Below are 11,330 nucleotides of genomic sequence, written 5' to 3'. Positions count from 1 at the left end.
TATATATATATATATATATATATATGAAATATCCAACCTTTTGATATGACCTCTCTGATATATTATTTTATGCTAATAGATTTAACAAAAAAGTTACATAAGCAAATGTAAGAAAGACACCATCAGGCCGAGGTTATTCCACATTCCTAGGTTTAAGGCAGGGGCAGTTTAAGGCACCTAACTATTTAATCGAATTACCACGGCCAAGCAGGGTGTTTCAACATGCAGTACTCACCCCCTGGGGTTCCAGCTCAGAACTTTATCAAAGAGCACCAAAATTGCATACATACCAGGACGCAGCTTCAAAGTCTCTAGTTCATCAAGCCTCAAATGACATGGAAGCATTTTTATTGCTCAGTTTATTTATTTAGGGTTACTCTAGTGTTTTTGTCTTTCATTTTTACAAAAACTAATCAATTGAATACCCCATATGCTTTTCAATTTTCATTAAAAATGTGAATAAACATTATGCAATGCTTAACAGACTAGAAGCTCATGTATACTTTCAATTATCAAGGAGACATTTTGACATTTTAGTAAATAGTTTTAGTTTATATTTTATAAGGGTTGGAGTCAAAAATACAATTAAATGCTTCTTTTCTCTATATATGTGTGTTGGAGAAAAATCATAAATATTATTTTGCAATAGCTCAGGTACAGGTAGATTTTAACAGTTATTTTTTTATGATTATTTATTAGAATTTTTGTTTATTTATTTTTTATGAATTGTTTGTATTTGTATATTTTTAAAATTAGTATCAGGTTGGGCTGGTTTTAACAGGTTTTATTGGGGCATGTTGTCGCAATTTTTTCAGTGAATATTACTTAGAGTATTTATTTAGGTTATTAATGAATGTCTTTTATTTTTATTGTTACAATAAATTTTTTCTGTAATTTCTATATAGATTTTTATATATAAAAGATAAAGATTTGATATATATTTATACATAATATAATTTTGTTGCATATTATTTTCACACCATAAATGCAACTTATGCATATAATTACAACTATGCATATAATATATATATATATATATATATATATATATATATATATTTGTCTGAAATTGCAGAAAACAGATGATTGCTGAAAAGGACGATCACTAGCCTAGCCAATATGAATTCCACTTTCTTTCTCTTAAAATAACAAACGGTTATTTTAAGAGAAAGAAAGTGGAATTCATATTGGCTAGGCTAGTGATCGTGAAATCTTGAACTCTTGATATGAACTTACCTATCCACACTGATCACACACAATGTCATAATTGATGCTGTACAGCACATGACATCCATCCCAACAAAGATGTTGCAGAAAACCTCCCCAAACAGCCAGACGCCTCCTGTCAGGTCAGTCACGATGGCAAAGGGCATCACGGCCACTGCCACAGACAGATCAGCTATGGCCAGAGATACTAGCAGATAGTTTGACGGCTGTCTGAGTTTCTTCACGACACACACCGCAATCACAACCAGCGTGTTGCCCATCACAGTGACCGCGGTGATGGTGCTGAGCATCATCCCAATAATCACTGTCTTAGTCAAGTCCAAGTCCAGAGTCTGCTTCTCCCCACACGACTCATTACTTTTGGGCTCCGCTGTGGTTACTACGGTGGGGGAAAATTCAGTTGTCCCATTGAGAAAGGCGATTTCGGTCTCGCTGGAAGCCCAAACCAGTTCAGCAGCGCCATGTGTCGTGAACATCACTGTATCGATATTTTGATCGCGAAGAATCCTTTCGCGCGCCTGAAGTGGACAGTCAACGGCATGGTGCCTACGACCTCTGAGTCCGGCAACAACCAAATAACGAAAAACCCGCTCACGAAGTCAACGAAGAGACGAGAAACACACACTGAAGTCTCTCTCAGCCTCGTTCCGCTGAGAAATCACGAGCTATAAGTAGTTTTGAGAGCCGCACTGTGAGTGAACCTGCGAGTTACCCTGATAGACGCTAAAAATAGATGTTTTTAAATTAAAATATGCTTTCAGCCCACGCCACTCAAACATAATGTATTGTTTGAAGTATATGGATATTGACTTACTTTATGATGACTTTATTAATATAGAAGTAATTAAGCAACATTCTAAACGAATATTCTGGTTCTGGTTTCTGATTGGTCAATACCGCGTTCGAACCCTGTTTAACAGCGTCGATATCGCTACACAACTAGTTTTTGTTGCATAGCAACGTTCTGTCAGGTCAGGGATTTTGTTTGGGAGCGGAATTATTTCACTTTAGCTATTAATATTCTATTTTAAATCTAGCTATTATTAACGCTATTATTTTAAATGGTATCAAAATAATTACAGTAATAATAATAATCAGAATAATAATTCAGGCAGAGCGAGTTCTCTAGTTTTAATGCATTCAGTCATGACCAATCCAGTTCCAAAAGACTCTGGTAATGAAGCACTCTCACACCTTTCTCAATGTGTTGTATATAAAATTCATAATTATCAGTCACGTATGTTACAGCATGATATCACATTTCAGAGGGGATATTCAGATATATTTTGTAGCCTAAGCAAACACTCATTTTGCTCATATTATATGTTCATGCAAAAAAATCATAGCGCCCTCTCTGTGCAGTAGAATGCCGCCCTCTGCTGATGAATATCGGCTTCAATAACTTTCCATAGGATAGCCTACATCAAATTAGCCATATTGGAGATATGCAACCTATCTGTAGATAGTCACCACTTCATACACTGCAATCTTTACCGCTTTAAACGTATTCTACTGTCAAATTAGCGCTCTCTTTATTATAAATTGATATTTTAAACGTACTTTGTCATATTTATACCCTCTTTATGGCTACTGTGTGTGTTGTTGAATTAACAAAATTATTCACCGTTTTGATTCAGATTTATAGCCTAAAGAAAAGAAAACAATAGGTTTGACATAAAGCCTAAATGAGAATATTTTTCCCATACTCAGGTGATTAAGGGGTTACATTTTAAGTCTGTATTCACTTATACATTGCTGTGTGTGGTATCTAAACAATTAAAAAAAACTTTTTAAAATCAGTTTTACCATACATCTTTCAAGTCAGCAATGAAATAATCGGACGTTTCTTTATTTGACCACTGGGTGACAATGCTGGATTACTGTTTATTAATTCTAACCTGCTCCTAGTGTGTCTCTATACTGTCTGGATATAAAACAATATACACGTCCTCCAGATAAACGGATTATCCTAGCGGATAATTGTATAGCGATGCATATAACTGACTTCATAAAGCGTTAGATGTGTGTTTAAAACTACACTACCCACAAATACATGTGCTGAGCAGATACCGCCATGTTATAGGAAATCCGTTTGCACTATGGATAAATTTAATCCGCAAGAAGGGAGTCAAGGCGACTCAGCGGATCGAACAAGAAAGGAGAAAGACAAACCAGCGAGACACAAAATTTGAGCGTTACAATAAACACGAACCAGAATACGCATTTATTATACACAAGCCATTGTGGTCGCTTGACAAAAACAGGCAACATCTCGTGCAGAGCCTTTTTATTGTCGCTTGCCGCTCACTCCGCCACCCCTCCTTCATAGAGATGAAGTCTGAGTCATTTTTTAGATTCGGTTCTTTTGAACAGTTCGTTTTAAAGAACCAGTTCAACAACCAATTTTTGATTCTTTTACGTCATTGCGTATTGCGTCACCTGCGTGGCATATAACATGTTGAGCCATTTGTAGACACATATTGCAATTACTACGAGTTTTGTTATGAGTTTTAATAAAAAAGTTGTTAATGTGTCCAGATTCATTGAAGTGCCTTACGCATTTCCAGTTATTTTGATTAGGAATAGTTAAAATGTTATTAGTACATTATTTAAATCAACGCACTCATCAGTTCTTGGCTCATTGTGAACAGGACACGTCCAAAAGAGACGGTTCTTGGTTCAGTGAGTCGGTTGACTCGAGAACCGATTCAGTCCTTTTCGTCAACGAACCGTTCAGACAGGAATTACGAACAGGTTCAAACGATTCCCTAAAAATGATCCGACTCAAGCGAACGATTCGTTCACGAGTCGGACATCGCTACTCCCTTAGAGAAATTGACAGCAGCTGGGTCGCTTGTATGAGCAAACCCGAAGGACAGACACGGCAGAAAATAAAACTCTGCCGTTACAGTGGGCTCCCCCTTCCCCTTTCCCCCACCGTTTGAGCGTACATATCAACAAACCGACCCCGACGAGCGCTCTTTCTCCGTTTCCCCGCTCTTACAGCGGAGCGGTCAGGACTTTTTTTTCCTCGCGAACTGAAACGTCAGTAGCTTAGCCGAGCTAGCGGGCTAACGCGACTAGCTGGGTTCAGCTACAAGGAGGAATTACAATTGTTCCACCGAGAGACACTGAAGGATGTCGGGGAAGGAGCAGAATAAACAATCCACCACCGAACGGCTCGTCAAAGGTACGTTTTCTATGTGAAACAGCACGTTTTTATTCCGTTCGCCTGGTTGTGTGTTAGCGAACCCGCACTGGTAACGTTAGCTGATGGGTGACATTCAGTTTTTGTGTAATATAAATATAAGCAAGTCGGGACATCTGTTGTGCTGACTGAGTTTTGGATAACTTAAAAAGTCTAATGACACACACGTTGATGGTTAATTTGACAGGTTGGCTCAGGCTGCATGGGATGAATTGGCATGAATTAAATTAGATCAATGAAGTTTTAAGCTCTAGTGTGCAAACATTGCGTAGAAGCAAAGCTGGCATTAGTGAATTAGACCATTATAGGGATATTAGTGGGAATGCATGATACTCAAAGTGGTCTGAATATGCAAAACCCCTGGGATTCATGAAACTGAAACTGCCAAAGCTGTCAAGTACGAAAAATAAACATTTGATTTTGCACATGGGATGAATTGGCATGAATTAAATTAGATCAATGAAGTTTTAAGCTCTAGTGTGCAAACATTGCGTAGAAGCAAAGCTGGCATTAGTGAATTAGACCATTATAGGGATATTAGTGGGAATGCATGATACTCAAAGTGGTCTGAATATGCAAAACCCCAGGGATTCATGAAACTGAAACTGCCAAAGCTGTCAAGTACGAAAAATAAACATTTGATTTTGCATTACAGGTGTTTTACTGTATTACTATAGGAGCATATATTACTATAGGACTATACATATAATCTTAAAATGAGAGACTGAGAATGGGAATATATATTTTTATGTAAACTGATTATATGTTTTTATGTAAACTGATTTTGGTGGGCTTAACGGCTATAGTTAATATACATATACGATTTTGTAGTTATTTTTTAATTTTATATTTAATATTTTAAAATAGAAAATGCATGCATTTGTGTGTGTATTATTAATTAAAAACATTGACTTGAATCAGATTTCGAAATTTGGCTGGCTTTATGCAAGCGTATTTCAGAAATCCCATAGGTTTACATTCATCATCATTGCACAACAATTAATTCACTGTAGTACATTTGCTTTCTTCCGTTTTCTTCCTCCTCCTTTAGGGCAACATCAGTGAGAACTGTGTCACTTCAGCTTTACTCATTTGTCTGAGGTAGAACTAAACTAATTGAAGTTATCCATGTGATCCCAATTAACCTCGTACTTATAATCCTATTTTAGACACAAAAAAGATTGACCCTTGGTTAGGTGATGCATTTGTTGCATTTAAGCATCAACTCCTTATCAAGGGCTCGTGGGAGTTTTTTTTATGTCAAAGAGGTGAGACGCAGTAGAGTACTACAACTAATTGGATCATTAGGTCTGTGGCTTCATTGGTATAGAGGCATCCGGGGAACTTTGGCTTGTTTTTGATTAAAACTAGTGTGTCCGCTGGCATATATAGTGTGCTCTTTCCTCTCAGTCCCTTATGTGCTGCTCTGTCAGCTCGCTGTGTTTTGGCTGATCGAGCTCAATTAGACAGTCTCTGTAATGAGCTGATAGCACTGGGCTCTTTAGTAGTCTAGTTCTGCATCCGTAATGACTTGCATCTCCATTCCCAAGTCAGACCATTCAGCCATCTAAATCGCTACAGACAAAAAAAACCTCCTCATTAAAAAGAGCCGACTCTCTTTCTGTCTAGAATCCTTGTTCTTCTTTTTGCTGGAACAGGAGCATTTCAGCTCCAAATTGGTTCCAGGTTTCACTGAATGCCTCCTTTCAGTTTAAGCACTCCAACACCTGGATTTTACGCCACACGTATGCGTAATCGCAGGCTGTCTGAAAAATGTTTTTGTGGGATTTGTTTTGTAAGCCACGATGGACAGACATCTGCATTGAGAGAGGTTTGAACTGGGGAATTATAGTCAGTTATATGCAGTTTATTTATTATAGCGCTTGACACAATAGAGATTGTTCAAAGCAGCATCACAGTATTAAACTAGGAAGTAACAGAATCAGTGATGCCAACTTCATCACATATGGGGCAATTACAAAGAATCAAGACAGTGGAGAGGGAATATTGTCTGATGCAAGTGTTAATTGTAGCTTGTTAGCACCTTGAAAGCGCTACTACCCAGTGACCAATCAGTGTCGTGCACCAGCATTCTTCTACCACGTCTGCGATAATTCTGTTTTAGCATATTTTCTGGTTGATGAGAGATGAATTCAGTCGACTCAAGTGTTAAAAAATGTAAAAAGCTTGGTGAAAGCATGCCGGCCTGTCCTTTCGTCCATCGTGTTTGGAAGGTAAAATGACTAAAGCTTGTGTTTAAAAGGACTATAAGCTCTGCGAGAATGAACTCCAGCATGATTGAAGAGCTGAGTGGGAGTTGAGGTTCTCGCCAAGGCCGCGTCTTGATGAGTCCTCCCACAGTTAAAGCACGGAGCGTGGGGAATCAAGGATCGCAGTGGCACTTTTCTACTCCGCTTTCATCAGCCGAGCCGTGCTTGGAACAATGTGGCGGAGGAAAGATGAGGTTAAGTGCCTTTAAAAGCTTTCATTAGTTGCTAGACATTTCCACGCAACTCTTTTCTCACTTTCCCCTGCTGAGAACGGCGGACAGTAGGGTGGTTGTTGTGTTGTGCATTTAAACTAGGGATGTGCGGGACTAGTCGACTAAACGGTACAGCTCCTATGTGTTTTCTTCGTGTCAGTTGCGGCAAGTTCAAAAATGACCATGCGAAAGACGAGAAGTTGTGATTATTTTGAATTAGAAGAAAACGGAAAAGTTTTGAGTAAACTGTAATGTCAAATTGTCTTACAATAACTCTACTGGAGCGATGCATAATCATATTCAATACAGGCAATGTCAATCACGTCATTCACTACAGCCCGCCGGTGTTGTGCCGAATTCTGAACCCCTGCCACGTTATATGAAGATTAAGAATTCTGTCAGGCTATTGATTGATTTTCCATTGTTCTGCATTTCCCCAGCTGATTTGAATAAATAAGCTATGCTTTGACAGACGTTGAGTGTATGCTCTTTTATTTATTTTTAATGACCACCGTCTTACAATAACTCTACTGGAGCGATGCATAATCATATTCAATACAGGCACGTAGGCGTTAGCTTACAGGCTGGCCAAAGCCAGCAAATGTCAATCACGTCATTTACTACAGCCCGCCGCTAAACGACAGTCAAATTAGTCGTCGCGCACATCCCTAATTTAAACATGGGTCAACAGTTGAAAGCTTGAAAGGTTAGCATGAAAAAGCAGTTCAAGCTGGGTTGCTGTCTGTGGCATTTTTATTTTATTTTTTTTGGAGGGGGTAACATCAACACCCTGAAATCGTATCACCATCTAATGCACTTCATCTGGAAATGAGCGAGTTATGCAGCTGATGCTATAAAGTTTTGGACCCCTGTCAGGCTGATGGTGAATTTGATGTTTTGACCTTTTGGCTTATTTACAGATAGAAACTAGAGCTGTCACGGTCAGCGTCACCCTGCTTGTGTAATTATTCTGTCCTCATGCATGATTAACGGACCTCAGGCCCCGTCTCTCACCCTTTCACCACGGCTTTTCTCTCTAGGATCACTCGTACCGCCCAAGATAGCGCTCGTCATCCTTGCTGAGAACCTCAAAGTCCATGTGTTTTCTTACCTAATGTGTTCTCTAATATCAGCCCGCCCCCCCACCCACCCAAAAAAAAGACAGTTAGTGTGATAAAACCACAGATCAGGCCGAATACAGGAAGTTATGCCTTTTCTAGCTTCCTTATTAATATACATGCGGTCTGGTCCAGAAGTCTCTTAAAGGGATAGTCCACCCAATAATTCTGTCATTTACTGCAGAAAAAAGATATTTTGAAAAATATTTATACTATACTAATAATATAACTGTTTTGTCCATACAATACAAGTCAGTGGGGTCCAAACCAACCACATCAGACCCCAGTGACTCCCATTGAATCGTCAAGCAAACTTGGAGACATTTTTCAAAATGTTCCTTCCTTTGCGTTTCATAGTAGTAAAGGTTTAGAATCATATGCAGGTTATCCTTGTAAGATTACAAAAACCAACAAATGTATATTTGAAGGCATTTAGATATTTAATGGTTGGACAGCTATGCAGTGAACAACTCCTTTTAACTGGGCCTTCATTGGGTTGGGTTTTGACATCATCAAGGGCCACAAGTGTAGTACAGTAGCCTCACTGCTAGGTAAATATGTATTTTTGGTACTTTGATAGTAAAATCCCCCTCCCGCCCTGAGGACTGCATTTTCACATGCAAATGCGCCACACTGAGAGGTTACACATTTTCTCTGCCATCGCCACAGAAGGGTGAGCTCAACCCTCCAGCCAGATAATAGCCCTGTTACAGCTTTAGTTAAAACAGGCAAATGAGCAGGTGTTCTTCCTTCATTCTGTCAGGCATGAAAGATTCGTCGTTTTTCTCTTCCCCATACTGGTATGCAACAAGAACAACACCCTCTAATGGTTTCTGCCTGAACAGAATCCAAAATCATAAAAAATCGGTTGGTTTTGTAAACCCAAACCGATTCTTTGCTCTTAATTCCACCATTGGAGTCCCTGGAAGGTTCCTAGTCATCTGAGCTCGAAGCTTTATTGTGGTCTATCATGCCTGTGGTCCCAGCACTGAAAGCCATGGCCGTCGGCCAGACCCACATTCTTCTGGAGAGTGAGCTTTGCCAACCTGGCCTGTGACCCTAGCGGAGAGGATTCCATACCGACCCCACCCCGACTTCAGGACGTAACTTCCCAGCTCCTCTTAGACTGGTTTAAATGTTGTGGAATTCCTGCAACTGAAAATAGCTCGAGGCTCAGGGGGTTGCAGAGCGGTTCTAGCAGGCATTTGGTTGCATGCTGCCCGCCTCAGCGCTCACCCATGCACATGGTGTCTGAATGTAAAATCCCAACCCCCAGATTGTTGAGGGTTTATTTAAGCTGTCTTCTCCATGACAGTAAGGGCTTTGTGTCTTCTTAACAAGACCTGTGCATGTTGGTTGGGGGAAGGGACGGGACCAGCTGTGGCCATGTGTGTTCTGATAACCCACATAGCTTTGTGGGAGAGTCCCAAATCCTGACCAATAACGGTAAACGTTATTACCATGCATATGTTTCACTTTTAGCTTCTGGCAGTCAGCTTGGCATTGCATTTTTCAGGCAGCCTCGTAACTGCGAACTGTATGTTTTCAGTTGACGACGTGAATTGAGTAATTATGTGTCGTCTTGCAACCATGAGGTTTCACGCATCAATTTAATTTGCCTGTATTCTGGCAAAGACGTTAAAGTAAACCGGCTGATGTCATTCATCAATTCACTCACGCATTCACATATCAAGAAAAGTTCATGAAATGATCCGATCGTGAAAACAGTAATGTCACAGTGTACTGAGGTTGCGTTGTTTTTAAAGGGGTCATATGATGTTGCTAAAAAGAACATTATTTTGTGTATTTGGTGTAATGAAATGTGTTTATGTGGTTTAAGGTTAAAAAAACACATTATTTTCCACATAATGTACATTATTGTTTCTCCTCTATGCCCCGCCTTTTCTGAAACGTGTTGATTTTTACAAAGCTCATCGGTTTGAAATAACGATTCCTAACACCGTGTCTACACCGGACGCGAGCGATGTGGCAAAATCGGCTCAACATCGGGATGTCTATCAGCCATCGGCGATGGACGATGGCATCGTCTATCGGCCCAACCCTACTAGGAATGTTCAAAACTGCATATTTTTCCAACAGCTAGTCTTAAAATCTTGAATGATTAGGCTGGTTTTAGGTTCTGAAATGTCAAAATCTAGTTTGACAGACAAGCTTTGAGTTACTTGTGATGGAAGCCTGAGAGTGGCATGTTAAGAAACTCTTGGGCTGAGATATTTTTATTTTGAGAAACACCATAACACATTTTTCTGCTTTTGGTTCTGCACTTTTATCACACTCCATCTGGCTTTGAAATTGTGGAGAAGCTGCCTTAACTTGGAAACACCTTGGTCAACAGATGCTGTGATAGACTCTGAGACTTCACCACACTGTTATCGATTGCACAATCGTGACTGTAAACATGCTGCTTTAAATTTAGACATTTGTTGCGACGGTCTATCAGGTAGTTCCAAATCAATATGGGATCTGAATTGCTCTGGCACAAAGCTGTAATCCATTTTGTACAGTCAAAATGGCTAAAAACGTGTATAATGTCTTCTTGTATGTACAATATTATTTCTCTGAAGTATGAAATGTTTGCCAGCAGGGTTTCCCTGTGACTAACAAGACTAAAAAAAGTGAGTCTTTCTTTCTCTTTCCTGCAGCAGTGCCGTACCCTCCCACAACGCGGCTCACCATGAAAGAGCTGTACGAGGACGGCAAGCCCAAGGTGGAGCTTTTGAAGAGCCACCTGGTGAAAGAGGGGCGCCTGGAGGAAGACGCAGCCCTACGCATCATCAACGATGGCGCAAACATCCTCCGCCATGAGAAATGCATGCTGGAAGTGGAGGCCCCCATCACAGGTAGGGTGTTGCACACTTGATGACTCACTGTGCGGAGACGCTACAAACCTGTCATGATTCACAACCAGCATCTACATCCAGGATGTGGTTCTCACAGATCTTCGCTACACCTAATGCCGTACAATCACAGAAAAACATGATGCCCACCGGCGATGGTACTCGCCCACAAGCTTTCTCATAAACTTAGAGTTAGTTTACAGTTATATGGTTTCCCTCATGGAGAATGTTATCTAAGACCAATAAAAGTACCCTCAAGGTTCTGCGGTTACTTGATCGGGCATCTCTGATACCATACTTAATCTTTAGGTTTAGTTTTGTCCCCGACTTAATCCTCAAGCCAGCAAGAAGAGCATGATTATTTTCATACGGAGCTAGTCTTCCACAGCAACCCCTAATGTGGTTGCTCTGTAAAGGTCAGAGAAACAGTTGCATCC

General features: G+C 40.0%; 2 protein-coding genes across 3 annotated transcripts in view; one reads left to right on the top strand and one right to left on the bottom strand.

Moving 5' to 3' along the window:
* LOC107720582 (5-hydroxytryptamine receptor 7-like) overlaps positions 1 to 1,900 on the bottom strand; it is an 11,925-nt gene extending 10,025 nt beyond the window's left edge. Inside the window, exon 1 of the mRNA XM_016528306.1 lies at positions 1,237 to 1,900. Within this exon, the coding sequence (XP_016383792.1) occupies positions 1,237 to 1,703 (467 nt within the window). The 5' untranslated portion in view covers positions 1,704 to 1,900. The remainder of the gene's footprint in view (positions 1 to 1,236) is intronic.
* Positions 1,901 to 4,023: 2,123 nt separating this feature from the next.
* LOC107720725 (serine/threonine-protein phosphatase 2B catalytic subunit gamma isoform-like) overlaps positions 4,024 to 11,330 on the top strand; it is a 29,953-nt gene continuing 22,646 nt past the window's right edge. For both annotated transcript variants that reach the window (XM_016528547.1, XM_016528546.1), the window contains exons 1-2: positions 4,024 to 4,417; positions 10,699 to 10,896. In XM_016528547.1, the coding sequence (XP_016384033.1) occupies positions 4,366 to 4,417; positions 10,699 to 10,896 (250 nt within the window). In that variant the 5' untranslated portion in view covers positions 4,024 to 4,365. The remainder of the gene's footprint in view (positions 4,418 to 10,698; positions 10,897 to 11,330) is intronic.

Source organism: Sinocyclocheilus rhinocerous, unplaced genomic scaffold (genome assembly GCF_001515625.1).
Source record: "Sinocyclocheilus rhinocerous isolate Xijiao unplaced genomic scaffold, SAMN03320098_v1.1 scaffold603, whole genome shotgun sequence".
Classification (NCBI taxonomy): domain Eukaryota; kingdom Metazoa; phylum Chordata; class Actinopteri; order Cypriniformes; family Cyprinidae; genus Sinocyclocheilus; species Sinocyclocheilus rhinocerous.
The sequence above is the reverse complement of the archived record's forward strand: the minus strand, read 5'-3'. Positions and strand labels throughout refer to the sequence as shown.